This window comes from Vombatus ursinus, unplaced genomic scaffold, assembly GCF_900497805.2.
Source record: "Vombatus ursinus unplaced genomic scaffold, bare-nosed wombat genome assembly UNPS02014781.1, whole genome shotgun sequence".
In the NCBI taxonomy this organism is placed as follows: domain Eukaryota; kingdom Metazoa; phylum Chordata; class Mammalia; order Diprotodontia; family Vombatidae; genus Vombatus; species Vombatus ursinus.
The window spans coordinates 39056386-39083709 of NW_020954559.1; the positions used below are offsets into that span (position 1 = coordinate 39056386).

Genomic DNA, 27324 nt, shown 5'->3' on the forward strand with positions numbered 1-27324 from the left:
CTCTCTCTCTCTCTCTCTCTCTCTCTCTCTCTCTCTCTCTCTCTCTCAGTGTGTGTATATATAATCAATTTACAAGCATGTGTCTATGTGTATATACAGATTTAAAATATAAACTGGTTAATGAAAATTTGGCTAAAATGTATATTTTAGTTCGTAAAAATGTAGAATCATTTGTATATGTACTCCAGGTTTTGAGTTGTCCTGAATATGCTCTAATTTGTCACTTGACTTGCAAGACCACATTTGGAATCATAGATTTAGAGCTCAGAGATCATTTGGTCCAACCTCCTAATTTTACAGATGAGGAAACTAAGGTTTAAATTAGTGAAGTGGCTTGTCCAAAAGTCACAGGGGTAGGGAGTAGAGATGATCCTTTCATTATGAACTAGGAGGTAACTCACCTTCCATTAAGACTTATGGAATACAAATATTCTTTTGGTTATTATTTTCTTTTCATAATCCTAAATCCAAAAAAGCTTTTGTTATCTGGTATTTTACCAGCCACTTGTAGGAGCTGGTATTTCTAATTCTCCCAGTGCAAGATTTCAATCTAGTACTGGGTACTTAGACCATTAAAATTCAACATCAGTATCAATACACTTTGAAAGAGATATAATAATTCACGAATATTAAGGATGTCTGACCTTAAACAGAATAAATTTGTAGGAAAAAACTTTCATAAATTTCATACAAGTAGACAGTAGCGAATTTTAGAAATACATGAGACATGACAGGAATTTCAGAAGTAAAGTTTGATTAGGAGTCATGAATCTTAACCTTTTAGAGATGAAAGGGAACTGAGAAATCCAACCCCTGGTTTTACAGATTGAAAATCTCAGTTCCACAAAAGCACCAAGTAACATAGCTTAAACCTGGGTCTCCCCAGCTTTCAGTCCTGTACTTTCCCTATTATAGCATGGAACTCTTGACTTAAGGGGCAGTTCTAAAAAAGAGGGGAGGAGCCAAAAACTTGAGGACTCATAGTATGGGTAACTAAAGTTTTTGAACCTATGGTTCACCCATAGGTTGAGAAAAAACTGCCATTTTCAGGTTTGAATAGTTGTGTTTGTTGACTTCTGAGTTACGCTTTTTTTGTTTCTTAGAAATTCAGCATTGACTCACCACAAATCTTCAGTCTAATAACCAGACTTATCAATAGTAAAGTCAATACACTGAAGGAGACCATGTAATGATACAAACTAATGGTTGTTTCTGTTGATTTCAAAAGTAATCAGATTAAACCTATAGAATAAAATAAATCTTTCCCCAAAATTTCACAAGCAGAAAACAGATAAAGTTGGCAAGAAATAAATTATTTAAAAAAAAATAGTCTGAAGTTTAATTTAGAAATTTATGGGGCAAATGCATTTAAGTTTCAGATAGCCAGCTTTTACCATAGATCTTTGGACTTAAATAATTCCAGATTTTCCACTTTGGAGTGTAGGGTTTACTGGGGTTCAAGTAGTTTTGAAGATGAAGCTTAAATAAGGTGTGACTTTACTAGTTAGAAGAATCATGAATATAGAGACGAAGATAGATATTCAAACTGGGCATTTGTAACACTGTTGCTAGTATAATGAACCTAGAGACTGAATCATATTTAAACTCCACTATAGGTAACAAGCTAACAGCATTTAGAAGTTCTCGGGGGATGAAAGGTAAATAGATTAAAATTTCTAATATTTGTTCATTTGCTTTCCTCCCATTGACTTCTCTCTGTTATCCGTACTTGGTTCTGTCCTTGCTTTTTACATCGTATGGTCCCCACCTCAGGGTAGGCTCTGATCTCCTGTACTACTGCCCCTAGCTATTTGCATTTCCAGCACTTCTGCTTTAAGCCTGATTGTACAAGTAACTACTATCCTATTATCCCTGGTGAACTATGATGTGGTATATTTAGTCCATTGATCGTTACAACTGTTTAGCTAGAACTGGGGGCTAAGTACTCCTTCATTCAACCTATGCAAGATAACAAAAGCTTTTCACTATAATTACTAAAAATAAAGTGTACTTTTCTTAGGTTCTTGGTATAGTAGTAAAAACTGCTTATAAACTTTTGTTTCCTTTTGGAGATTAGAAAAAGTAAAACAGTATTCTCAATGTGTTTGGATTAATAATTTTGTTAAATTTGCTGGAGAATAAAAGAGTTCTGGTTTAAAAACAAGATAAAAGAATATGCTATTAGAAGTTTAATTAGCTGCTTTGTTGCTATGATTCCTTTAATTGTGTAACTCTGGGATGTAAGTAAAATTTTGTTATGTGTACAAGGACTTTGAATGTATATTAATTCCTTTGTTGAATAGGCATTTTGCTACATCAAATATTACTCAAAAAAAGCAGGTAATAGGACTTGTATTTGAAAATCTTTTCAACACAGGCTTTTGGTCCTAACAATGTATAGTTTGTTATGAATTTTATATCCTACATATGATTCAAATGTAATATAAAATGTAAATTAAAATTACAATATAAAATGTAAATTTAAGACTTTGGGACATAGGCTCCTATGTGATTTTGTGGATTTCATTTCAGAATTTCAAAGTACATATGTTAATCTGGTAATTCATTTGAAGCAACATATTAAAAGAAAAAAAATTGGAAGCTAATGTCAGTAGGAATGGGAGAAACAGTTTAAAGTAGAATAACATTTTTTCATTTTTGTTTCCCTCCAGCATTTTCCTGGAAATACTGAGAATACTCATACTGATTGGTCAGATCCTCGTTTCTCTGGTTACTGTTTTTCTTATATGTCTTGTTATAAAGACTTATCTTATAGGCCCATATTATCGAAAACTGCATGTGGAGAGCAAAGGAAATAAAGAAATCCTTGTTTTAGGAATATCAGCCTTCATCTTTCTAATGTTAACGGTAATTTTCACATGATAAAATATTTTTCATGTATTTGAGATTTATATTCTGCTTAAAGAAAAATGCTACATTATAGTTAGTTATTGAAGGATCTTAAGCACTTTTATAACTCTTAAGTATTACTATCTTGGTCCAGATTTACTCCATTCCCTGAGGAAGGATAGCTTCTTGAAAGTTTTAAAAAAAAATTAGTGGTGGGTCGGGCATATATAATGAAAAATAATATTTCAATCAGGGTTTCTACAAAACAGATTTTAGACATAGGTTGGGAGTAGTATGTTCTATATTTGGACCAGTGTGATTATTGTTATTGAATTATTTATATTAAATTACTTCTTGAATAAAGATTATTTGTAGTATCCATTGTTGATCTGTAGAGTAAAATAACTTAGTTGACAGACCTCTAAAAATCCTGTGATTTTACTTTTAAATGCTTTACTAAAACTTTGTTTTTTAAACTAACATTTTAAAAGCTCTTCTGAGAAATTAGAATCATATTAGCTCCAATTTTAAATTTGTCCTTTCTTCATCTTAACTTTCAGAAAGTTTCACATTTGAAATAAAAGTCCAGTAGTGCAAAAGCAGTTTTATAGTGCCAACTTTTGGATAAAGTACAGTCATGTGAGGGCAAGTTTAAATTTTTAAAAGTAATAAATATGCAATTTCTCCAGGCAATAAAAAGTTCTTTTTATGTTAATACAGAATCACAGTGGCATTTTTATTGGGATAAGAGAGCAGTGTAATAAAGGAAGTGTACTCTATGAAATTCCGCTTCAGACAGCTCCTTTCTAACAAAAAAATTTCCAGCTACTGGACTGATCATATAGTTAATGGAATTGAACCTTACATAACCTTTAATATAAAAACAATGAATAACCAGAAATGTAGAGCTCATTGTTAAAACACTAGATATTCAGAGATAAATGGCGTTTTTAATGTTTTGTTAAAGGACGTAGATTTTATGAAATTTTAAAGATATAATTATCGTGAAGGAAAAAGAAAGCAGTTTAATTTTTTTTCTTATCTTTGACAAGGTGACCTAATTTAGCAGTTTCCTTATTATTAAAAAAAAGAGAGAGGCCAAATTAATGAGTAATTAAAAACAAAATTTCATATCATCACATAAATCAGTATAATTTTGTACTAAAAGGTAGAAGTATAGTTCACTGTTAAATTGCTAAAAGTAGATTCCTTCAACTTTCTTATTAAGATCCTTTTTGATAAGCTCAGTAATCAGCTTTATTAAATGATTTTTTTAAAAAGAGAAGAAAAAGCCTCACTTCTTTTGTTTAAAAAAAAAGTATTTCTGTACAAATTATTTGGGCTTCTGTGAATATTTTGTAAATGTGTTAAACAAGTTTTCACTTCACTCTTCAAAAGAAGCTCACAACAACTGTCTTAGACTTTGTATAAATGATAACATTTAAAGATATAACTTTTGTAATCACTACAATTTTTTGAATCTATTCTTAAACTATCTAATTGGAAAATGTAAACATCTGAAAATAGAAAAACATATCCTTTTAAAGAAAATTCTATATGCTTATATTTTTAATAGGCTTTATTTTAAATGCACTGAAATCTGCAAATCATAGCCTCAGTTTTGTTAAAGACTGGGGCAGCTGGGTGGCACAGTGGATAGAGCACCAGGCCTGGAGTCAAGAGGACCTAAGTTCAAATCTGACCTCAGACATTTACTAGCTGTGTGACCCTGGGCAAGTCACCTTATCCTGTTTGCCTCAGTTTCCTCATCTGTAAAATGAACTGGAAAAGGAAATGGGAAACCACTCCAGTATCTTTGCCAAGTTGGACATGACTGAACAACAAGAAGTTAAAAACTAATAGGAAATTCTAGTCTTGGAATGTTCTTACTGTAGTCTCTGAATTAGGAGACAATAGTTCTTTGAATAGAATTGTATAATATAGTTTAGATGGGAATAAATCAGTGAAGATCTTATATACTTTAACTCTTCAGGGAATTTATGCACTCATATTTTTTGCCTGTGGTTTTGCCTTCTCTCAAATGGAGGTGATTCTACATCTTTTCTACTTTTTATATGAATTCAAATGATCATCTTCAACTCATCACCCAAAATTTTAACCTACTACCTCCAGATTTAATGAGTGGAAACATTACAGTCATTTGTGTATGTGAAAAAAGCACTAATGTTAAGGAATTAAAACATCAACAGCAAAATAGGTAGTATATCATCAATTCAATAAATATCAAATGCCTAACCTGTCTACTGTGTGTAGAACCTTGAAGAGATTACAGTCTAATTAAGTAAATAAGACATGCACAAGGACACAAGACTACATATATCAGGTGTCACTATGTGTATAGCATGGGCAAAAAATACAATGGAAAGTGGAGATTAGCGTGAACCAAAGTAATTGAGAAATACTTTATTAAAAGGTAGAGCCTTGAGGAATGGACAGCATTTTGATAGTCAAGAATAGAAAAAAAAAAAGTCATTAACAGTGTGCTGGAGCCACTTCATACTAGTTTGTGAAAGCCAGTTGTTAAATTTTCACTGTGACCATTTACATCTCAGAAATTGGCAAATGCTACAAATCAGGACTTGATTCATTGCTTTGTTGATTGGCAAGGGTGGGGAACCTGTGGCCTCAAGGCCATATATGGCCCTCTAGATCCTCGAGAGTGGCCCTTTGACCTCATCCAAAATTTACAGAACAAATCCCTTTTAATAAAAGGATTTTTATCCTTTGGTGTCCCTCGTAGACCTAGGAAATTCTGGAGAAAATATTAATAATACAGATTGAACTTAGAAATATGTACAAGTTTTTTTCCCCTCCCCCTCAGAGAGCTGGTTGTTAAACATTTATCAGCATGGTCCTGGTGCTATAGTAGGGGCAAAAGGGGACAAGGGAATGAGCAAATTTGTGATGGCAAGAGAAAATGTGCCACGTGTGTGGAACAGTTATAAGACCAGCTTGATTGTAGTGGACGAGACCTGTTGGGAAGTAGTGGGAAGTAAAGTTATATAGGTAAGATGGAGCTCTGATTGCCAGGATGCAGAATTAAGATTTGATCCAAAAAGCATTGGGGGTCCATTTGGGGGGGGATATTAATCTGGTAGTAATTGTGGAATATAAAGTACAGTCAGAGATCAATTAATAGGGTATAACAATGATCAAGGTTTGAGGTAACAAGGACTAGAATGGCAGCAATGTGATTGAAGTGAAAGGAAGAGACTAGACAGAAAGAATAGACAGGGTATAGTAACTGGCTGAATATAGGGGAGAGAAGAGTTAAAAAGGAGTTAGGTTAAGATGTTAGAAGAATGATTCCATTGATAGAAATAAGGAAAATCAGTTTCATAGGGAAATGATGAGAGTATTGAATTTTGTCTGGTTTTGTTGTAAGGTTCCAAGGAAATAATGGGATAATAATGACCAACGTTTATATAGTTATAGTACTTTAATGTTTGCAAAGTTGTGATATTGTATCTGATTCATAACAATATTAGTCATCAATTACTTTTGACTTTTTAAAACGAAATCTTATTTTGGGGGGGGCAATTGGGGTTAAGTGACTTGCCCAGGGTCACACAGCTAGTAAGTGTCAAGTGTTTGGTCTGAGATCGGATTTGAACTCAGGTCCTCCTGACTTCAGGGCCGGTGCTCTATCCACTGTGCCACCTAGCTGCTCCTTAAAACGAAATCTTATTGAAAGTGTCACTATTGACCCTGTAGATAATGATTTTTTTAATAATTCACAGCATTAGACAATAAAAGAATATTTTGCTAATATGTATATTTCCTTTGCTTTTATTAATTCTCACAGTCATCTTATTTTTTTTAAACTGTTAATACCAAAAATAACTTTTAATAGTAACTTTAAAGGTTTCCAAAGTATTTTCTATATTTCATCCTCACAACAACCCTGTGTAATAGGGGCTTAGAGGTATTATCATCCTTATTCTATAGAAACTGAAGACTGGATAGACTGACTTGTCTACAGTCATATTGTTAATACGCACAGTGCCTGGCACATAGGAAATGCTTAATAAATGATTCTTGACTTGACTTGTAAATATCAGGTAGGATTTATACCGAAGTTTCTTGATTCTAAGTCCAGAAATCTTTCCAGAGGACTATTTTGTCTGTTCTGGTACTTTAAACGTTTCTGACTCTGTCTTGCGCTAATTTTTGTTTATATTCTTCAGAAGACTTCTTAAATTAGCTATCACTTTTATTCAAATCAGTCATTCAACTAGCATTTATTAAGAACCTACTCTCTGGCACACACCTTATGTACTAAGTACTGGGGATACAGGGAGAGGCAGACCCAGTTTTCCAGGAGCTCACAGACCAATGGGGCAGCCAAATGCAAAAAACTACATATGTATTAGATAGATACAGAATAAATGGGACATAAGCAACAGAGGAAAGCTGTTAGTATTAAGGGGGACCATGAAAGGTTTCTTGGAGAGAGTGGGACTTTAGCTGAGACTTAAAGGAAGCAGGGAGGCCAGGAGGTGGCAGTGAGGAGGCAGAGAACTCTAGGTATGGATGAGGGCTAGAGAAAAGGCACAGAATCAGGAGATGAAATGTCTTGTTTGGAGGAATGGAATGGAGGCTGGGGTCGCTGGATTTCAGAGGATTTGGAGGGGAGTAAGGTCTAAGAAAACTGGAGGGTTTTATAAATCATAGAATCTTCTGTTTTATCCTGAAGGCAATAGGGAAGCACTGGAGTTAATTGAATGGATGAAGTTGGGAGCAAAGAAGGACAGTTATATATGACTTGGTCACTGCTGTCCTTGAGGAAGGTCAATTTGACAGTTGAGTGGAGGATGGATTGAAGTAGGGAGATATTTAAAGCAGGGAAACCAACCAAAACATTGTGGCTGTAGTCTAGGCATGAGTTGATGTGGGCCTGTACAAGGGTGGTAGCCGTGATGGAGGAGAGAAGGGGATATGTATGAGAAATGTAAAATATTTGACAGCTGATTGGATATAGAAAATGAGAGTGAGGAGTTAAGGATGACACCTAGGTTGTGAGCCTCAGTGACTGGGAGGATTGTGGTACCCTCCAACAGTAATAGAGAAGTTAAGAAGAGGGGAGGGCATGGAAACAAAGGTAATGAATCTAACTTTGGATATGTGGAGCTGAAGATGTCTATGAGACATCCATTTAGAGATGTCCTGGTATTAGGCTGTTCAAAATGCAAAACTGGAAGTTTAGTTTCAGAACTCACTGTGAGCTAATTAATTCTGCTGTCCAGTATTCTGTTTCATATTTCATTTTTCTAGATTTGCCATGTTGTAAAAACTATCTTCTTAAGTATTTTGTTAATCTTTAAAATAAATGTTTTTTTTTTTTAGAAAAAATAAATTTTAAGGCATAAATAAAAAATGGGGAGTTTCTTCACTGGATCCCTACACCAATGAAATCACAGATCTAAACAGCAACAGAGAGCCACCATTATAAGTTTTTCAAACCCCAAGTTTTCAGAATCCTGTTTTTCAGTTGCTTCCCAGTTGAATGTAAGCCCTGCCAGAGGGCAGAGACTATTTTTTTTGTGTCCCTATTATCTAGTACAGTACCAGCTACAGAGTAGGTGATTAATAAATGCTTTTTGATTGACCTGCCTCCTCCTTGTCAAATCCTGTTGATACCCTGTCATTTTAACTTCAGTAATTTCTAAACATGTTAAAATACAGGCCTTGCTATTTTCATTTTTCATCAGGGCAATTGAATGATCAATTGTCTATTCCTGAATATTTTTCTCTTTGAAGTACATTTAATAAAACTGTCTTTTCCTTACTCCTTTCTCCTTTTTGTAATCTTTCTTGAATAGACCAAAACCATTTCATTGTTGGCTCTGTAGGTGATATATAAGAGTAAAAAATACTTTCCACTTCACTGACTCTTATTTTTCCAAGTGTTCATATTTTTTATTTGACCCAATATCTGACCTGTTATCCCTTAATTGCATAGTCCTTTACTGACCTACATGATCTGTCTAGATTAAGTATGCTTTTTTTTGTTTGGCGCCTGCATCAAGCTACAACCATTATAAAAATAACCCATCTTTTTAAGACACCTGCTATTTTCTGTTAGCTTTTATAATATCATGCTTTATGTCTTATCGAGACTGTTGTGTGTTTTTTTTTTGTTTGTTTGTTTGTTTTTTAGGCAGTTGGGGTTAAGTGACTTGCCCAGGGTCACACGGCTAGTAAGTGTCAAGTGTTTGGTCTGAGGTTAGATTTGAACTCAGGCTCTCTTGACTTCAGGGCTGGTGCTCTATCCACTGCGCCACCTAGCTGCCCCCCAATGCTATTGTGTTTTACTGTATGTATTCAAACCATTTAGAACATACTTATTTTTTCTTTTGGGTTCTTGATTCAGTAAGAAGTACTAGGCTTCTTTTTAGTACTATATAAAAATTTAGATAAACTAAAGAAAATTGTCATTGATCCTTGATAGTTTGGGAGTATTGGGAAAGGGGATGAAGGATGGGGAGAGCCAACTTGCCCAAGGTCACTCAGCTAGAATATAAGATCTGATAATTGAACCCAGGCCTTGTGACTCCAAGGCCCTTTATATCTACTATGTCATGCTATCTGTATGAGAATTAAAATAGTCTTAAATACAGTTTGAATTTTTTCCAAGCAGTTCTTATTCTATTTTGAATTTAATTTCTCACTAATGATCAAGTGACATTAGAACTACAAGGAACCTTAGAAATCACCTGATCTAAACCTCTCATTTTTACAGACATGAAAATTTTGGGCACACAGATGTAAAGTGACTTGATACAGTTGATTAGTGGCAGAACCAAGCTTTTAAATCAGGTCTTCTGAGGCAGCTAGGTGGTGCACTGAATAGAGCACCAGCCCTGGAATCAAGAGAACCTGAGTTCGAATATGACCTCAGACACTCGACACTTACTAGCTGTGGGCAAGTCACTTAAACCCAATTGTCTTGTGGAAAAAGAAAAGAAATCAGGTCTTCTGAATCTTGTGCCAGTATCTATTCCATTGTACCATCTAATTCCTCTTCTGTCAAACTGTTTGAAATGTTTTTTAAAGTTAAATTTTGAAATTATTATTTTTATTATTTTATATATTTAAATAATCAGTTCTAAACAGACATTTACTTTTATAAATATTTTTCACATGAGTATAAGATCCTTGGAAGGAATTATCAAAGAAGTTAACTTCACTTTAAAAAATCATTGTGCTTTGGTTTGCATTGATACCATATCAGGAAACTTAACTTTAAATACCAGCCCATTCTGACAAGTCAGCAGTGAAACTACTTACCACAGAATGACCTGATTTTCTGACATCCAAAGCTAGTAGATTTACATGCAATCAAAAGGGAAAAGGACAGGAACTGGACCTGTCATTGGTATAGAGAACTCTCAGAATAAGGAACTTACCTCTCTCAGTGCAGGTTAACACTCTGTGCCCCTTCTAGTCTTTGAGCTGCATAGAGCACTGAAAGGTTGAGTAGCCTGCCCAGGGTCACCCAGTCAATGCGTGTTAAAAGGTGGATTTGAATTTGGTTTTTCTGGGCAGTAAGACCAGTGATCCATTATGCCATGCTATATAAGATACAGATAGATATAGAATCTTAGTCACTTTTATTTTGTATAGTCAGTGTTTTTGTTTTTAAGTATGCAAAAGTAGACACTTTCAAAAGATAATTTCTCATTTCTCTTGCTGTTGGCTATCCAAAACACGTTTAGCATCATGTAAAAATATTGTTGGTTATATCTGTTTTCTTAATAAAAGTAGTTATGGGCAAAGAAACAGTCATTTTGCATTATACATTTTCTTGATTCCTAAGCTTTGATTCTGAGGTGAGAAAAAAGGGCCAAAAACATTTTAAATGTATTCAGGAAAGTATTTCTCAATATTCATAATAACATGCTATATGAATAATGTTTTGGTTATTTTAAGTTTTCTTTTTAATCAAGTTTTATTTTATTATTCTCCTAGATTTTCAATATTGAAAATGATTTATGAAAAAAATAATTTATTGGAGGGAGAAATATCAATACATGTGTGCCTTAAATCTAATTCTCTTGACTCTGGATGATAATAAAGCCTATACTCAAGCAGTATAATTTTCACTTATGCGTAGTTTGCATGAAAGATTACTGAGAATGAGCAGTGATTTAACCAAGTTTAAATGAAAGCATGTACTCTGTAACCTCTAAGAAAAATAAATTTAATAGTTGAAGTTATAGCTTACCAACTAAAAGTCACCAGGAAGCAATCATGTGGATTATTTTAGAAGAGAAAATAATGCTTTGTTTGAGCTTGAGAAGTAGATGTGGAACAAACAAAAGAACAAATCGATTGTATTGACCTGCCTTCCTGTTTAGATTTGACCTGTAGAGTTAAAGAGCTAGGTTGTTTTTCACAACTAGTGAAATATAGATTAAGAAAGTTATCTAGATAATTGTGGAAAAAATCCATTTTGGTATGGGGTAATGTTTTTCACCATACATTGGCCAGTAGATATCTGGTAATATATAATTTGTCTTTTTCTTTTTTTTTAATTGACAAGAAGTTGGCAACTAAATAGGGAGGGTACTTTTTTATATGAAATACTTTAAAATCTAGACATTCTTTAAGGAAATAATAATTATTAAGTGATACATACTACGTTCTTAAAGAAAACTATTTTGTTCCATAAGGTTATTAATATTATTAACCCTAACATTTTGTAGATACTTCACTATTGAAATTTTTTGTGTAAAATATTTATACTCAGTCCAAAAAGAATATTTCTATCTGTAAATATAATTTGGAATAAGAACTCAGAATAAAGGGCTACCATATTGTACACTTCAAGAGTAAACTTTAAGCTTCCAATCTTCCTTGACAGATCACAGAGCTTCTTGATGTTTCAATGGAATTGGGGTGCTTTTTGGCTGGAGCATTGATTTCTTCTCAAGGACATATGGTTACTGAAGAAATTATGTCCTATGTTGAACCTATACGGGACTTTTTGGCCATCATTTTCTTTGCATCTATAGGTAACTTATATTGTCATCATAACAATCTAATTTAATTTATTAAGCAATATTTATTTTTCTGGCACTTATAATCTCTAATTTTTTGGACCCCAGTCCTTTACACCAAAAACCTGAATATAAATTGGAGGGTGAAAGGAGGGGTATCTCTCAAAAATTGAGTCTGGCTCAACACATGGAAACCCAGGAAATATCAGTATCAGACTTGTTTTGCTTTCCAAAAAGAAAGAATGCTCAGTTCTCCTACAAGCACTCAGACTAACAAGACATTTGAATATAGGAAAGATTTTTATTAAACCTAACAAAAAAGCAAAATAGAATCATCTGATACCCTCAATAGTCAAAGAAAACATTCTTGCCTTTTTGAAGAGCATAAGCATCCCTCTTCCTTCTTGTGACTCCCATCTTCCCACAGAATTTTACAGTCCACATGAACTCATGGTGGTAGTAGTAATAGGTCTAGTTTACTTCTCTGTACTAATTCTCTACTGTATGTATCTTTCTGACTAGCCCAAGTAAAATTTGAAGGTTTGTGGCTCAGTTGCAGGCTTACCCTTCGCTCATGCTTCCCTCTAGGGAGTATGGGGGTGCACAAACCTTTCTCTACGTCCTGAGTGTAGTTTGGTATGTCTGTCTCTGCATTCCTTTGGGAACAGATCCCTTCTTGCATATGTACCCTAGAAATTTCCTCTGCTGGATGAATCAGTAGAGAGGGTTACCTATGTCCCTTTTATATTCTCCTTCCAATTCAAAATTTGTAGACCCTCTAATTGTGGACATGGATGAGGTATCTTCCCCTAATCATAGTAGACTGTCCAACATACATGTCATACCTACATTCTCTAGATATATTTTATTTAAATTTCTGGTACACACACACACACACACACACATATATATACCTTTATTTTCTAAGAGCTAAAAGTCTTACAAGAATGGTATTTAATCAGGGAAACTTAGTTTTGGTTGCTGTATATCAAAAATGTCTCTTTGACACTTTTTCCATTCCATTTAAAACATTTTTTCTCCTAAGCTCCAGAAAAGTATAAATTAAGAAAAATTATGCTTGTCATTTGCTTGTAATCTCTTGATCTCAACATCAATAATAATAAGTAAATTATGAGCACCACATGATTACAAAGAACCCTAGTTTCTAGCAACTTTCTCCGGAGACAGATTATTATAGATGTGAGCTTGATAATCTTTAATAATGTGAAGCACTTAAAAGTAGTGCTTATATATTTTGTGGACACCTTTGTGTATCTAAATAAGGCTTTAACTACCTTTACCTACTTTTCAGGACTAATTTGATACCTAGTAGTGCAGACATTGCCTACTTTTGGGGGAGGGATGAGTGGTAAGGACTCAGTACGTTAACAATAAAAAAAACTTAATATTTGAGGGGAAGTTGTGGATCAAGTCTGAATTATAGTGTTGTAAATAAGAGGCTTTACCCTGTATGTTTTAAATGTTGACTTTTTTAAAGAGCTAGATATCCATCAATATTCTATATTTTGAAATGTATATATTTGAGTTTTTTATCTATGAATTGGGTTTTTTAATGTGAATTGCAATATGTTGCTCTTCAATAAAATAATAACAGTTTTACATGTTTTTGCTTGGGTTGTTTAGCTCTCATTATACAAAAAGTAGTTTGTGTTAATCATCTCTATTGGGTCAGTTGATAAATTTATCTGAAAATAGCCTATTAAGTCATTTTAGGGACTTCTCTGGGTTAATCTGCAAATGAAGTGAAATTATAAAGCTATCAGGCAAGTGGATGTTAATTAAATAGGAAAGTACCTTAATTTTCTTCATTAGATCCAAAAGCCAATGCTTTTGTTGGGCTAAATGATTCAATACCCTCTTAATGATTATTTCTTAATAAGTAAAGTTTCTTCTAGAACATTTTTGGTTTAAGGACAGAGAAAAAATGCTTAGCATGTAACCTCAAAAATAGAAGAAATGGCTAATTCAAATAAAACCTTTGGTTTTAATATTTTAAACACCTTGTCAGCGGGTAAAATATACGCTTGCTTTTTGTTATAATTAATTTCTAATAACTTTTAACTCCTTGGATTTTTTTTTTAAAGAAGAATGATTATTCACTTTTCCCAAAGCCTAAAAACTGCCTTTATATTCCTACACTATTAAGATACTTCCCTCTTTGTTAAAACCTTCTTTATCTGTAGAGCTTACTTTTAATTGTTATTTTTGTTGTTACCATTTTTTTCCCTTTCTCTTTTCCCGTGCTGGTAGGTATTTTCATTCTAACATAGGAATGGTGTGGGCATGAATTATTTAAGCATCTCAGTTCTTTTAGCCACTACTCTTGGCAACTATCAGTAATCTTTGAAATTGTTGCCTCTTTTTGTTAATTAAAAAATGATCAAACTAATCTGTGACAAAGCTAATTAGAATCTAGATCTCCTTCTAAAACTTTTCTCTTGTTTATTCATTTAAATATTGAATGCTTACTCCACTATATTTTGTACTGTGGAGAATGCAGAAAAAAATAAGATATGCTCCCTGTTCTAAGGAGCTTATATTGTAGTAGAGATACGGTTTAATGAAATCAAAGCTTTTTGGTGTCATATGTTTCTGAAAGAGAGATATGTAGAAGAAAATGCTTTGTAAATAATTGAAAAGATTTCCCCATCAACTTTCAAGTTTAGGGCTTATATGACATTAATTCCAACGAAAGACTAGCTAGTTTTTCCTACAAATCTTCCCTATTTCTGGTTCATCCAACCTCTACAACAGATCTTGTGTCCTTCCCCTTTTCTCTATTCACATGCCCTCCTTCTTAATTGAGCCCCTCTCACCTCTTACCAAGTCTGGTAGAGTAGCCCCCACTTGGTCTCCCTGCTGCCAAATTTTCCCCTCTCCCATACATCCTTCTGCATAGCTGATAGTCACCCACCTTCCTAAAAATTTTCCATAGCTCCACATCGCATCTGGGATGAAAATACCTATCAGTTCTCCGCAATCTGACTACTTCTTTAGTTCTAGAACACGGTACTTCTCTTCACATAGTCTTCTTCCTCCCAGTCAAACTGGGCTCCTGTCTGTTCCCCACATGGACGTTCCCTCTCCATTCACAAGTGCTTCCCGCATGTCTGAAATGGGTTTTTCCTTACTTCCACATGATAGGATGCTGAAGCACAGCTCAGTTTCACCTCCTACACAAGTGTTTTTCTGGTCTCTCCAGGCTGTTATTACGTAGTATATCTCTAGGAGAATGCAAGCTCCTTGAGGGCAAAAACTATTTGTTTCTGTGCTTGTATCCTAAGAATCTAGCGTATTGCCTTACACATAGCAAATACTTAATAAATATTTGTTGAATTGAAGAAAATTGACAGGAGAGGAGGTGCATTGAATTATAGGCAGCCCTGTGTCCCCATTCTAAGGAAAGCAGGAAGACGCGACTGATAAGGAAGAAGAGGAGCAAAGAATCAACTGGATGGGCGTAGAGGAGTGAGCACCTCGTAGCTCTCTCACCCAGTCAGCCAGCGTCAAGCTGCTGAATTTGTTTGTTTATGAAGGTGTCCTACTTAGAGAAGCCTCTATTGGCAGGGTAGCGCTGTATAAAACCGGGGCTGGGGGTGTGGAATTATGGTATTCTAGTTGTGTGTTGAAGGAGCTGTGCAAGGCAAATATTTTTCTTGCTCTTTCAGAATTTGTGTATAAATACTGAATACAGAAAGTATGTCAGTAGATACAGTATAATTTTCTCCATTAGGTTTTCATGAGGTATATGGCATAGTTCAGTGTTATAAAGTATTGATGGATAGTAGTATTGACTCTACATTGTATTTTTTTACATTTAAATTTCCTTGTGGATTATTATTTCTTTGCAGACAGACATTAATAAATATATCTTGATTACAAGAAACTAATGAAGGAGAATTAGAATAAGAGCTTGTTTCTCATGATTAGATCCAATTTTTTTTTCAGAAGATGAGGAAACACACTTTCCTTTTAAACAAAAAAAATTCTTTTTAGTTAGAATGGGGAATCACAGGGTATGGAACTGATAATCACATATTTAACGATTGCTTAGTCATTCAGGTAGGAGGTAATAGGAAGAAAATCCCCAAGCCCCCAATTTGTCTTATAGCAATTATTAGTTAAAAAAAGTTTGGGGTATTCTTTTAAGGATGGTGTAGATAAGTACAAATGTTTTAGTTGTTAAGAAGTTTAGAAGTAAAGCTCTTTTGCAGCCTATTCAGGTATATAAAGAATATAAGAAATTAATTTGTTCTTTCCTTTTTCTCACAGGTCTCCATGTTTTTCCCACTTTTGTAATATATGAACTCACCGTTTTGATGTTCCTTACCTTGTCAGTGGTAATAATGAAGGTATAATATTTGTTAGTAGCTTTATTTGTCATTTCTAGCAAAGTGGGTACTATGCTTTTATTTTGTTATAGAGCTCTGTCTTCTATAGTACTGAAATTACTTTCTGGTAATAGTAATCATTTACATTTACATGGTGCTTATAGTTTATCAATCACTTTCTTACAACACCTATGTGAGATGGTTGGAGCAAGTATCATTATCCCCATTTTACAGATGAAGAAAGACTTACAGAAGGGAAATGACATCTAGAAAGTACAGTAAATGAGATTCAAATCCAGGTGTTCTGGCTACATTGAGAAAAAGAAAAGCAAAGTAGAAATGGATCATTGTATCGTAGCCTTGTAGTTAATCCTAAATGTCACCTAATCTACCACTTTTACAGATGAGGAAACTGAAGTACGATGAGGTTAATTTTTCTTTTTGCTGAATTTGACATAGATAGTATAAAAGCCAAGATTCAAACTCAGGTTCTCTGATTCCAAATCTGGTTCTTGTTCCACTGTATCACATTGCCGTCCAATTAGTGGCAGAGCTGGGACTAGAATTCAAGTCTTTCTCTTGTGATTATTTGCATTTGGGATTATCTTCTGGCAACAATCCAGGTATCCAAAGTTGCTGACTAGCGTATTTAATTTACTGACTGTTTTGACATCTCAGTTCTTACATTCCATGTTCTTCATTTGTATGTAACCCATATATCAACAGAGAGGGCTTTGCCTCCCAGCCTCCAAGGGGGTCTGAGAAAGAGAGCTCTGTTTTGGTCTATTGTTTTATATTAGTCTGATATTCCCAGCATGGAAGTTGGGTTTATAGTAAGGTTAATCACAGGATCATAGATCTAGGACTGGAAAGGATCTCCCAAACCATCTGTCATAACCCCCTCACCTTTCAAATGAGGAAAATGAGGTTCAGGGAGATTACGTAATTTTCCCAAGTTCACAGTCTGAAGTAGTCAGTTTTAGAGATAGGATATGATGAACCCAGGTCCTTTGCGTTCAGAGCCATTGCTCTTTCCACAGGCCAGAGGTTGGGATGAAGAAAATAAACTGCACTCTAGTCCTTCGTATTAAAATGTTTATGTTGCCTTAAAAAGTGTAGGGGATAGTTGCCGTCACCAGCCAGTATTTGGGTGCCTTAGCTGTGTTTTGTCATAGAAGCTGGTTGTTGGTTAAAAAAAAAAAAAGCTATGATTAGCTCTGTTGGGCTAGTAATTGATATTATTTGGATTTGGATTATGCCATCATCAAAACCATATGCCATATTGGACTGGGTTTGGCATGGTTGAGGAGTGAGGCCCAGACAATAGGGCCTTCTTAGTGATGTCAGTCTGGACTAATATTTTTTTTAGACTTGATAATCCTATTAGCTGGATGGTTTTCAGGATTAAAAATTGTTCTGAAATAGTTTCATGATACATAATGTATGATAAAAAATTTTAGGATAAAAAGCTTAATTAGCATCAGTGGATGGGTAGTTGCCAGGTGGCTTAGCAACTCCCAATTTGTCTTTTTGTTCTTTCACAATTTCACTAATTCTTCATGCTTTTATTAATCATAATAATATTTATACTACTTTGAGAAAGTAAAGTGCATTCACATAAAATCTCAGTTTAATATATTGTTGGAACATATATATATCTCATTTGACTTTCTGTATTTTCTATGTGATTTCTATATATTAATTGAAAGTTTCTTGTTTGAGCTTTTCAAAAATAATAATAATATGAATGTTGCTCTCAAAGTTTGTTTTGGCAGTGCTTGTCTTATCCCTTATTCTGTCAAAGAGCAGTCAGTACATCAAATGGATTGTCTCAGCTGGGCTGGCACAAGTCAGTGAGTTTTCTTTTGTTCTGGGAAGTAGAGCACGAAGAGCAGGAATCATCTCGCGAGAGGTAAACTTTTATTAGCTCTTTTGTAACTCCTCACCCAGTTGACTAGTTCAGACTCCCCCATCATTGGCTGTATTAAAAATGCTTCATAACAAGTTTAATTGTTCTTAGGATAACACTAGGACATCATATTCTGACTTAAAATATAGAGAACCTGGAGATCAAAACTGTTTTTAATTGAAAAATCTTAATGTACAAGTGAAATCATAGATCCAGACACCCCTCTTCCAAAATAGATAGCCCTCTCACCCCACCCCAAACCATTCTGTAGTTCATCAGATACCAAGTCTTAGTTGTGCTGAATGACTCCTTCCTGGGTGAACATAAGCTCCTGGAGAGCAGAGATAGTCTTACTTTCATATTTGTATTCTCAGTGCTTAGTACATGATTAATAAATCCTTAGTGACTGAATGATTTGTTCAAGATTATAGTTATTATTAGAGTTAAGATTTTGGATTCACTGCTTCTGTGGTTAATGTGCTGTACTTTGTCATTTGGGTTATGTTGACTTTTTGTTATAGTTAGCAAGTGTTGTGTAAGATGTTATTTCCTTATATACAAAGTGAAGAGGTTAGACTAGGTGCATTCTAAAATTGCTTCCAGCTAAGAATCTTTTGTGGCACCAAAGCTTTCTTTCTGGCTAGTATAGAATTTCTGGAATTCAACTTACTAGTTAATCCTGCCTAGGTTGTCTTTATTTTCTGTTGATATGATAACTTAGTGACTCCCTATCTACTTGTAAATAAGATCATGGGCTTAGGTTTAGATGTAGAAGAGATTTTAAGGTCCTCTAGTCAGTCCCAACTTCTTCTTCTTGCTGATGAGGAAGCTTTGGGCCAAAGTGTTAAGTGACTTGCCTCAGATCACTCGGGTAGCATGACAAGATCTAGATTTGAACCCAGGTTCCCTGACTACTTACTAATATAGTATTATTTTGACTACACTTCACAATCTCTTGGTTTACTGGTTTTTAGTTTATTTCTGCTTACCTTTTAAAGTTGAGTCAACAGATTGTTCTTTTAAAGATTTTCTTCTAGTTCTCTAAATAATAGCAGTCCTGGGAAAGTTATTAAACTTCATCTCTTATGACTAGTTTGGAGATGAAATTCCTTTATGTGACTCTTTTGTTCACTATGAGATGTGAGTAGAGAACCCCCAGCCCACAGGGCAAATACCAAGTGATAATATGATTTAGGTTTTTATAGTGTAGAAAACAGCAGATTAAAAACCATAAGGCCTGTGTGTTCCCTACTTTCCAAAGTAGGTTAAGGCCTTCCTCCTTTTAAAATAATTTAGGAACACTGAGGCTTATGCATTTTCAGTAGATGAGAATTAAAACACTGCCGATGGTACTTATTATTCTTTTATCTAGATATTATAAAGTTTTTATGCTTTTAAAAAAATTCCCTTCTCTCCTCATTAAAAGAGCTATAGTTTTAATTGAATGTAGGATCTTTGCTTCTAAGAGCTTTGGTAAACGTCTGTTTTGCATTTTAGCTGCTATAGGCATATTAATTTGTATTTATTCTCTTGGTTGCCTGTTATATTTGCATGTAGCTAATGAGACCCTTTGTCTTTCTCTCTGCACCTTTGGTAAATGTCTTCCTAGAAGTCTCTCTATTATTGTAGACAGATATCTATGTTTCTGTCCTTTAGACTGCATTTTCTCTCCCTCCTATATTTTCTTTCTCCTACTATTCCAATTTATTCGATCTTTTCTTTCTTTCTTCCATAACTAACTATGATATAGAAGTGATGTAGTTTTGTTTTGTTAAATTTATTAAATAAAATTATGTATTCCCTGTTATTTAAAAAGTTAATTGGAAAATGCTCTTAAGGGTATTTCTCTAAATTTTATATTTTTCACATCAACTTTTTTTGTTTATTTAACCTTACTTTTTATTTTCTGAAGTGGCTCTTCAGAGAGAAAAGCTTCCCCATCCCTGCTATAAAAGTAAAATAATAAATTATTTAAGATTAAAATATTTAATATCAAATGAAAACCTGAATTGTACTGTTGGGTGAAATACCTTAATTATTATTCAAAGTTACTAGACAGATTGTCATTTTATTTATGAAAAACCTTTTAAACGTTAACAAAGGCAAAACTAATACTATTATTTGGAGAAAATTTTTCACTAATAAGCAAAAGTGAAAATCAGATGCATTTTAAACTTTTAAGTCACTACTGGGTTGGACAGTCATCTAAATATAAATTACTTTATTTGCTCATAAAAAGCCTCTGTTGTTGACTCTTTGGCATACTTTTAAATTGCATACCTGCTACAGAGGGCCAGGAAACTCTAAATCGTTATCATCAATGTTGAACACTTGTGCAAAATAGGCCTAGTGAATAAGCAGACTACAGTGAACAAGCTCTGCTTTGATATTTGTAAACTGAGAATATTCAGCTCCAGATTATACAGAAATGAATAGGAAAACTGTGCTGCTAAGGTTTCTAACACAGAAAGATCACTCGACCAATGACTTAGATTTAGATAGATGTATAAGCCAGTACACGAAGCCTGGGAAGGCAAGCACGTCATTCTGTGCCCTTAAGGAACTCACATTCTAATGAGAGGGACACATAAAAGGGACTTGGAAAGGAGGGGGAATGAAGACCACATCTACATGGTTTGGAAATGGTAGCTGGGAAGTGATGAGGAGGCCGTGCTTCTAGGCCCTCATCAGAGTCTGGGCTGGTTCTATGGATCCATGGTTCTGGTGAGGTGGGAGGGAATGAAGGTGATGGATTTGATTTCTCTCTCAACCATTTACTCATTTATGTTTTGTTTTGGGCAAATGATTTAGCCCCTCAGAGTATCAGCATCTTCTGTAAAATGGGAATTTTATAGAATCATAGTATCTTAAAGTTATAGCTTAGTAGTACAGTCCACTCATATACCAACAGGAAGCACTTCTGACAAAAAGAACTATGCCCCTCATCCTGTCCAGCCCATCCATACTTGAACAGGAATTTCTTAAAGTCATAATAATCGTTATAAAGCCTATATTTATATAGTCTTTTAAGTGTTGCCAACTATTTTCCTTCTGCTTACACTTTGGCTTCATGGGCCCAGAGAGGGAAAGTGGGTAGAAAGCCAGCTGAGGAGCCATGTCTGACTCCTCTTGGCGGGGACACCAGATGGAGCGTGACCCCTCCATGAGCGAGAAGGAAGGTGTGGCTGCCCCACACCGGGAGAGACCTTTTGCTCTGCCTGGTAGTACAGTCCTGTCACTACCCTCCTGTCTTCTGACCAAGTCTGAGGAGAGATGAACAAGTTCCATGAACAAGCTTTGAGAGGTTTAGGGAGTCACTCTGTAACAAGCCACCGGACAAACCTTGTTCCACATCAGCCTCGTCATACCCCCACAGCCTCTCCTCTCCAGGGAGGGGGAAACCACCTCCAGAAATGCATTCTACTTTTATATGCCTCTTTTTCTTAGGATATTTGCCCTTAGGTGCATTTTGGCTTAGTAAAAAGAACATTATTATACTTGGAGTAGGAGACCTAACTGTATGACCGTATTGAGTCCTTTAACCTCTCTGAGCATGTTTCCTCATCTGTAGAATGAGAGTTATAATAACCTGTAATACTCACCTCTTGGGAGCTGAAAGGTACCTCAGAAGTCCTTTGGTCCGGTCAGTCAGTCACCAAAGGTTTATGAAGCATGTTCCAGGTGCCGAGCACCATGCAAGGCCCTAGAAGTACAAGGACAAAGACTGAAACAGTCCACAAAGAGCTTACATTCTAATGGAAGAGATATTAAGTACCTCTATAAATACATACAACATAAATATAAAGTGAATAACACAAAGATATACATAGCAAGTGAGACTGAGAAAGGTTAAGTAGTAAACACAGGATCTGAACTCGGATCCTTTGTTTCTTACTCCATAACATTTGTGAAGTGCTATTCGTTATTTACATGACTGAAAATATGCGTCTCTTCCACTTTGGCCTTAGTTTTTCCCTCTTCTGCTGTACAAAACCACATCTGCCTGATAGCTCTTTTCAGGATCTTAGCTAAGAAAGCTGTTTGTAATGTATAAGATGGTATTATTCATTTTATTCATAATGATTAGCATTTTTTTTAGTGAGACAGTCGGGGTTAAGTGATTTGCCCAAGGTCACACGGTTAGTAATATCAAGTGTCGGAGGTCAAATTTGAACTCGGGTCCTCCTGACTCCAAGGCCGGAGCTCTATCCACTGCGCCACCTAGTTGCTCCAGTGATTAGCATTTTACAACTCCCTTCTAGACATTTACTCATTCCTCAGAGTAAAATTATTAAACTAACGTAAAATTGCCTAGCCTTTTGGTCCTTTTTGAATATTCTTACCTTTAGTTGAAATACATTGAGCCTGTGATTAGCTTTAGGTTTGAAAGAAATATATTAATAATAGCTCGCATTTATATAGCACTTAAGGTTTGCAGAGCACTTTACATAAGTTATCTTATTTGATTTTCCCAATAACCCAGCAAAGTAGGTGCTGTTTATTATTCCCTTGGATGAGAAAACTGAGGCAGACAGGTTAAATGATATGTCCAGAGGCACACAGTAAGTGACTGAGGCTGAATTTGAACTCAGGTTTTCTTAACTCCAAGCCTGGAGCTCTATCCACTGCTCCACTGAACAGTATTAAGGATGAAGTGAGAGTAGATTTTTGCTTCAACTCATTCCAGTTTGTGACTCAGGAATATTCAGTAAGAGGGGGTTAACTTGGCATAATGGATAGAACACTGGATTTGGGTTCAAATTCTGTCTCAGATACCTAACTGTACAACCTGGAAAGTCATTTACCTCTACTGGTCCTCACTTTTCTCACTTGTAAAATCAAGGGGTTGGACTTGATGACCTCCATGTTCCCCACTCCCAGCTCTAAATCTACAATCACTGGTAGAATTGCCATATTTTTATTCTTCCCAGCTCAGCCCATCAGTCTACTGTTGCACTTTGGTCATGCTCTTTTGGTAGCCCCTGAGCCCAGGAAAGCAGCCCCAAAGTTACGTAGTAGGAATGATCACTCCCAGGAAGCAGTGTTAGCACCTGGTTATATAAATTTGCTCCCTAAAAAGGTTATGTTCCTTCTGAAACATACAGTTAGCACATACCACTAACTCAAGATAAAATCAAAATAAATTGTCTCCTCGTACTTCAGTCATTGACCCTGAAGGATGCTCACTTCCTTGACTCAGGTTGTAAGCCATCCACACCATCTCATCCTGCATAGTTTTTGTCCATATTCTACCATAAATCTCTAAAAAATATACACTTATCATGTGCTAGAAGCCTCCTTCCCCTTGGTCTTCATATGGTTTGTGTGTATCCACCTATTATGATATCCCTTACAAGGGAATCCCTAATATAGGTTCAAGCTCAAGAAAATAAAAATACTTTTCCTTGAGCACCTGGTTCCAGATGTCAATCTTAAAGAGGTTCTTTAGTCCAAATTCTTACTTTACAGGGGAAGGAAAGGGAGGAGGTAAACTGAGGCCTATTTCTGCTCTCATCACAACATTCTACTACTTCTTCCAAGTAAAGATTTCCTCATTGTACTTCCCTATATATCCCCTATTTCTAAAGTATAGGTCACCAATAGAAACAAGCAGCAGCTTTATTTTATGCATCATCTGTTTGTTTTCTTTTTCCCATCGCCTTTTGGCCATGGAACTCATGACTTTGACTCTGTGAAGATTGTGTGGTTGTCTTTTTATATATAAAAGTTTATCTTTTTATCTTTTTATATTAATATAACTGAAATCTAACCTTTGAGAATGGAATTTCGTTTAAAGGAAGCTCCATCCTCAACCTCATCTAAGAGAACCAAGAAATACCAAAAGGACTACTTCATGAGGCATTTTGATTTTAAAAAGGAGACCCAGAGGAAGAAGTGTAGTGAGGTTCCAGTCTATTAAATTACTTATGTTATTTATTATATGAATACTATATACACTTTGTAATTGTTAAATTATAATTCCATCCTATTTTAGTCTAAGAATCTATTAACTTTGTGCTATGCTTTAATTTATTGTGTGAATCATAAAGAAGTAATGATTTTGCTTTTCTCGTTTTCAGGTCTACCTTCTTATATTGAGTGTAACTACTCTAAGTCTTTTGCTTGCCCCAGCATTATGGAAAGCTGCAATTATGAAATGTTTGCCAAGACCAGAAAGACGATTCAGTACCTGAAAACAAAAGTATTCATTTTAGAATAACACATTACTTTGCAAAAATAACAAACCCCAAATCTCTTTGCAGAAATTTGTGATGTACCTTCTTATGAGCCTTACAGATATTTTAAAGTAATACAGACTGTATTAAATTATTAGTGTTTTGATGTTCGCACAATTTACTAAATATGCTTTGTCATGTTTTAGAATTTGCCAAAATAACTCATTTAGATTCAATTATGCACAGTAGAATTGCTTTGAAAATGATGCATCATGCAAATTGCCTTGACCATTTTGCCTGGATGTGCCTTTTCCCCAAGTTTATTCCCATCTTGTCTTGTTAATTGATCTGTTTATTTACCTTTTTTGGTAGAAACAAAACTGAAAATATTTCTTATTTAATGGTGCCTGTGGTGCCCTGTTAAAATAACTAAATTTACCTGTGTAATTTCTGGATTTGTCATCTATAGGTCAAGTATTTATCATTAAAACAAGTGATGTGAATGTCTATTTCATACAGATTTTGGCAGCTTAATTTTGATGTTTAAAATGCTCAAAACTTGTGTTCTTAAATGAGGTGTTTATCTCATAGTGCCTATTTGCTTTTTATTATGCATCCTTTAAATACTCATTTTAATGTTACAGCTTTCTTTTAAAAAATGTGTTTGAGCTTTCATTTGTGTATTGACTACATTCTTCAGTAAAAGTGATCTTTGATCAGGGTACAGTATTCTTTAACATCTGGGTTTTTTTGAAATCTTGAATTACAAATTAAATTTTGATGCTGAACGAATCCCTACACATTCTTTTATTAATTTAAATAATTTGTTTACATATTCAATATTATTCCCTAAGAGCAAAAAAAATTGCTTTTAGAATGTTCAAGTTCTAGCTATAGTACAAGAAAAACTTGTTTATGTTCTATTTTAAGAAATCACGTGTAAGAAAATCTGAACCTACAAATTGACAAGCTAGGTGGTGATACTCTTTATTACGAGAAAATAATTTGCCTTACAAAATGTTTATTTTGTTTTTTTAATGGGAGCTGTCCTACTTACAAGCCATTAACAGCTTGGCAAAACTAATTGCAAATGAGAGTCTCAGTTGTACAGCAGAAAAAAATTATAAATTTCATTAGTAGCAAATGCCAATTCAAAATTAATCAGCAATAGAAATTAAAATATCTTGTGTAATTTGTCAGCAAGATAAATTAAATTTATAAGAATACAGGAATATATAATTGAGCTATGTGTATGTTTCAGAAAGTGCATCTACATTTGTTTACAATGAACTTGCCAGACATTCCAAATATTTATCCTATCGTTTGGTACCATTTTACCCCATTCGTGTTTCTAGTATATTAAAGCAAATGGGACTGATTTTACCTATAGGCAGTTATAAAGTTGTTATCTGGAAACCTGGCTACTGTCATGCCAGTTTGAAAAGAATACTTAAATGAGAAATTTTATAAAGAATGTCATGTTAACACACGTTTAAATACAATATATTAGTTACTTCCTGAAATTTTGTTATGCAAAAATACTTTAAAGGGAAGTTAAATGAATGAATGTGTAATATGAGTTATTGTGATATTTGGGAAACCTAAGATTTTAGCAGCCTTGCAAATAGCTGGAGCTAGCAGTAATTTATGGCTCACCAACTTTTTAATATAATACTTCTGATTACAACTCTACTTTATGCAATAGCTGCAGTTGTAAAAAAGTTGTAGACTTTTTTTTATTTTGGGTAACTAAAGTATTTTAAATGCATTGGGTACTCTTGCTCTTAAAAGGAATTGTATTTCTTTTGAAGAATTATTTTAAAGAGTGAATAGCTAGTTTCTCATGTTTTTTGTAAATCTAGATTTTTATATATTAAGTTTGCTTATAGTTGGCCACCTTTTTCTTCTCTTCCCAATAATAGTTTAACTTGCAAGTTTTTGCAAAAGTGACAAGATGGGTTTTTTTTTTTGAAGAACAAAGCTACAAAATGGGATTACAATATAGAAATATTGAAGTACTTTAATAATTTTACAGTGTTAATTTTGTACAAATTTGGATCTGCTTTCATGGCCTGTGAAAGCCATTTTAATAAAATGAAAATGTGACATAAGCATCTTTTTTTTTTCATTTCTTTGTGCTATTTTAGTGCTAATTTATTTAAAAGGCAAAGCTTTGCAGTGGTCTATTTATTCTAGAATGGGTATGCTAGTAGAATGTAGGTTTTGCTTAGACTGACAAATTTAGATGACTCCTTTTTAGACAGCAAAGAATTCAATTTTATTCATTAAAACAATTTATTAAAATTTTAGAGTCACTGTTATTTTGTTATTAAATATCTTTGTGCAGAAGGGTATATAGAAATATAAGTTCTTTTCATGTGTACTGTAGGATTTCTTGTTAAAGAAGTCTAAAATATAAATACTATCTGAGGCAACGGTTGTTTATATAATAAATTTGTTTTAAAAAATCTTGAAAATTTTTTTGTGTATTTAAAAACTTGTGGCTTTTGTTTGTATAGAATAATTCAATCATAATCTACCTCATTACTACAAAGGTTTAGATATATCTCTGGGGCAAATCTTCCTCCTCCTCTGCTCTAAAAAATCTTCACTACACACTTTTAAGAACCTGATGAAACTTACTATATGTGTGTGAATGTTAATAGTTTTGAGGAAACAAGATCTTGTACATGATTTTGGTCCTATTATTAATCACTTGCATAATTTATCAGGTGAAAATTGAGAATGGTATCTCTTTAGATCTTCTCACCTTAATCAGTCAATAAATATTTATTAAGTACCTACTACCTGCCAGGCACTAGGGATAAAAAAGAGAAAAAAGAAAGAAAGAAAGAGACAATCCCTACTCTCAAATATTGTAGTTCTTGGAGACTGTTATGATAGCCAAAATGGATAAAACAAGGTTATCTGTGCTAAGTATTAGTGTATTACATTTTTTTTTCAAACACGTGAACAGGAATCATCATTGTTAGTGCCATCATTTATATTTGGTG

At 34.3% G+C, this 27324-nt stretch overlaps 1 protein-coding gene across 4 annotated transcripts in view; it reads left to right on the forward strand.

Moving 5' to 3' along the window:
• The window catches only part of LOC114046325 (transmembrane and coiled-coil domain-containing protein 3), a 73154-nt gene extending 46936 nt beyond the window's left edge, over nucleotides 1-26218 (forward strand). For all 4 annotated transcript variants that reach the window (XM_027866625.1, XM_027866626.1, XM_027866627.1 and 1 more), the window contains 5 exons: nucleotides 2673-2868; nucleotides 11738-11888; nucleotides 16167-16246; nucleotides 17988-18137; nucleotides 24215-26218. In XM_027866625.1, coding sequence (XP_027722426.1) covers nucleotides 2673-2868; nucleotides 11738-11888; nucleotides 16167-16246; nucleotides 17988-18137; nucleotides 24215-24328 — 691 coding nt within the window. In that variant the 3' untranslated portion in view covers nucleotides 24329-26218. The remainder of the gene's footprint in view (nucleotides 1-2672; nucleotides 2869-11737; nucleotides 11889-16166; nucleotides 16247-17987; nucleotides 18138-24214) is intronic.
• The last annotated feature ends 1106 nt before the right edge of the window (nucleotides 26219-27324 follow it).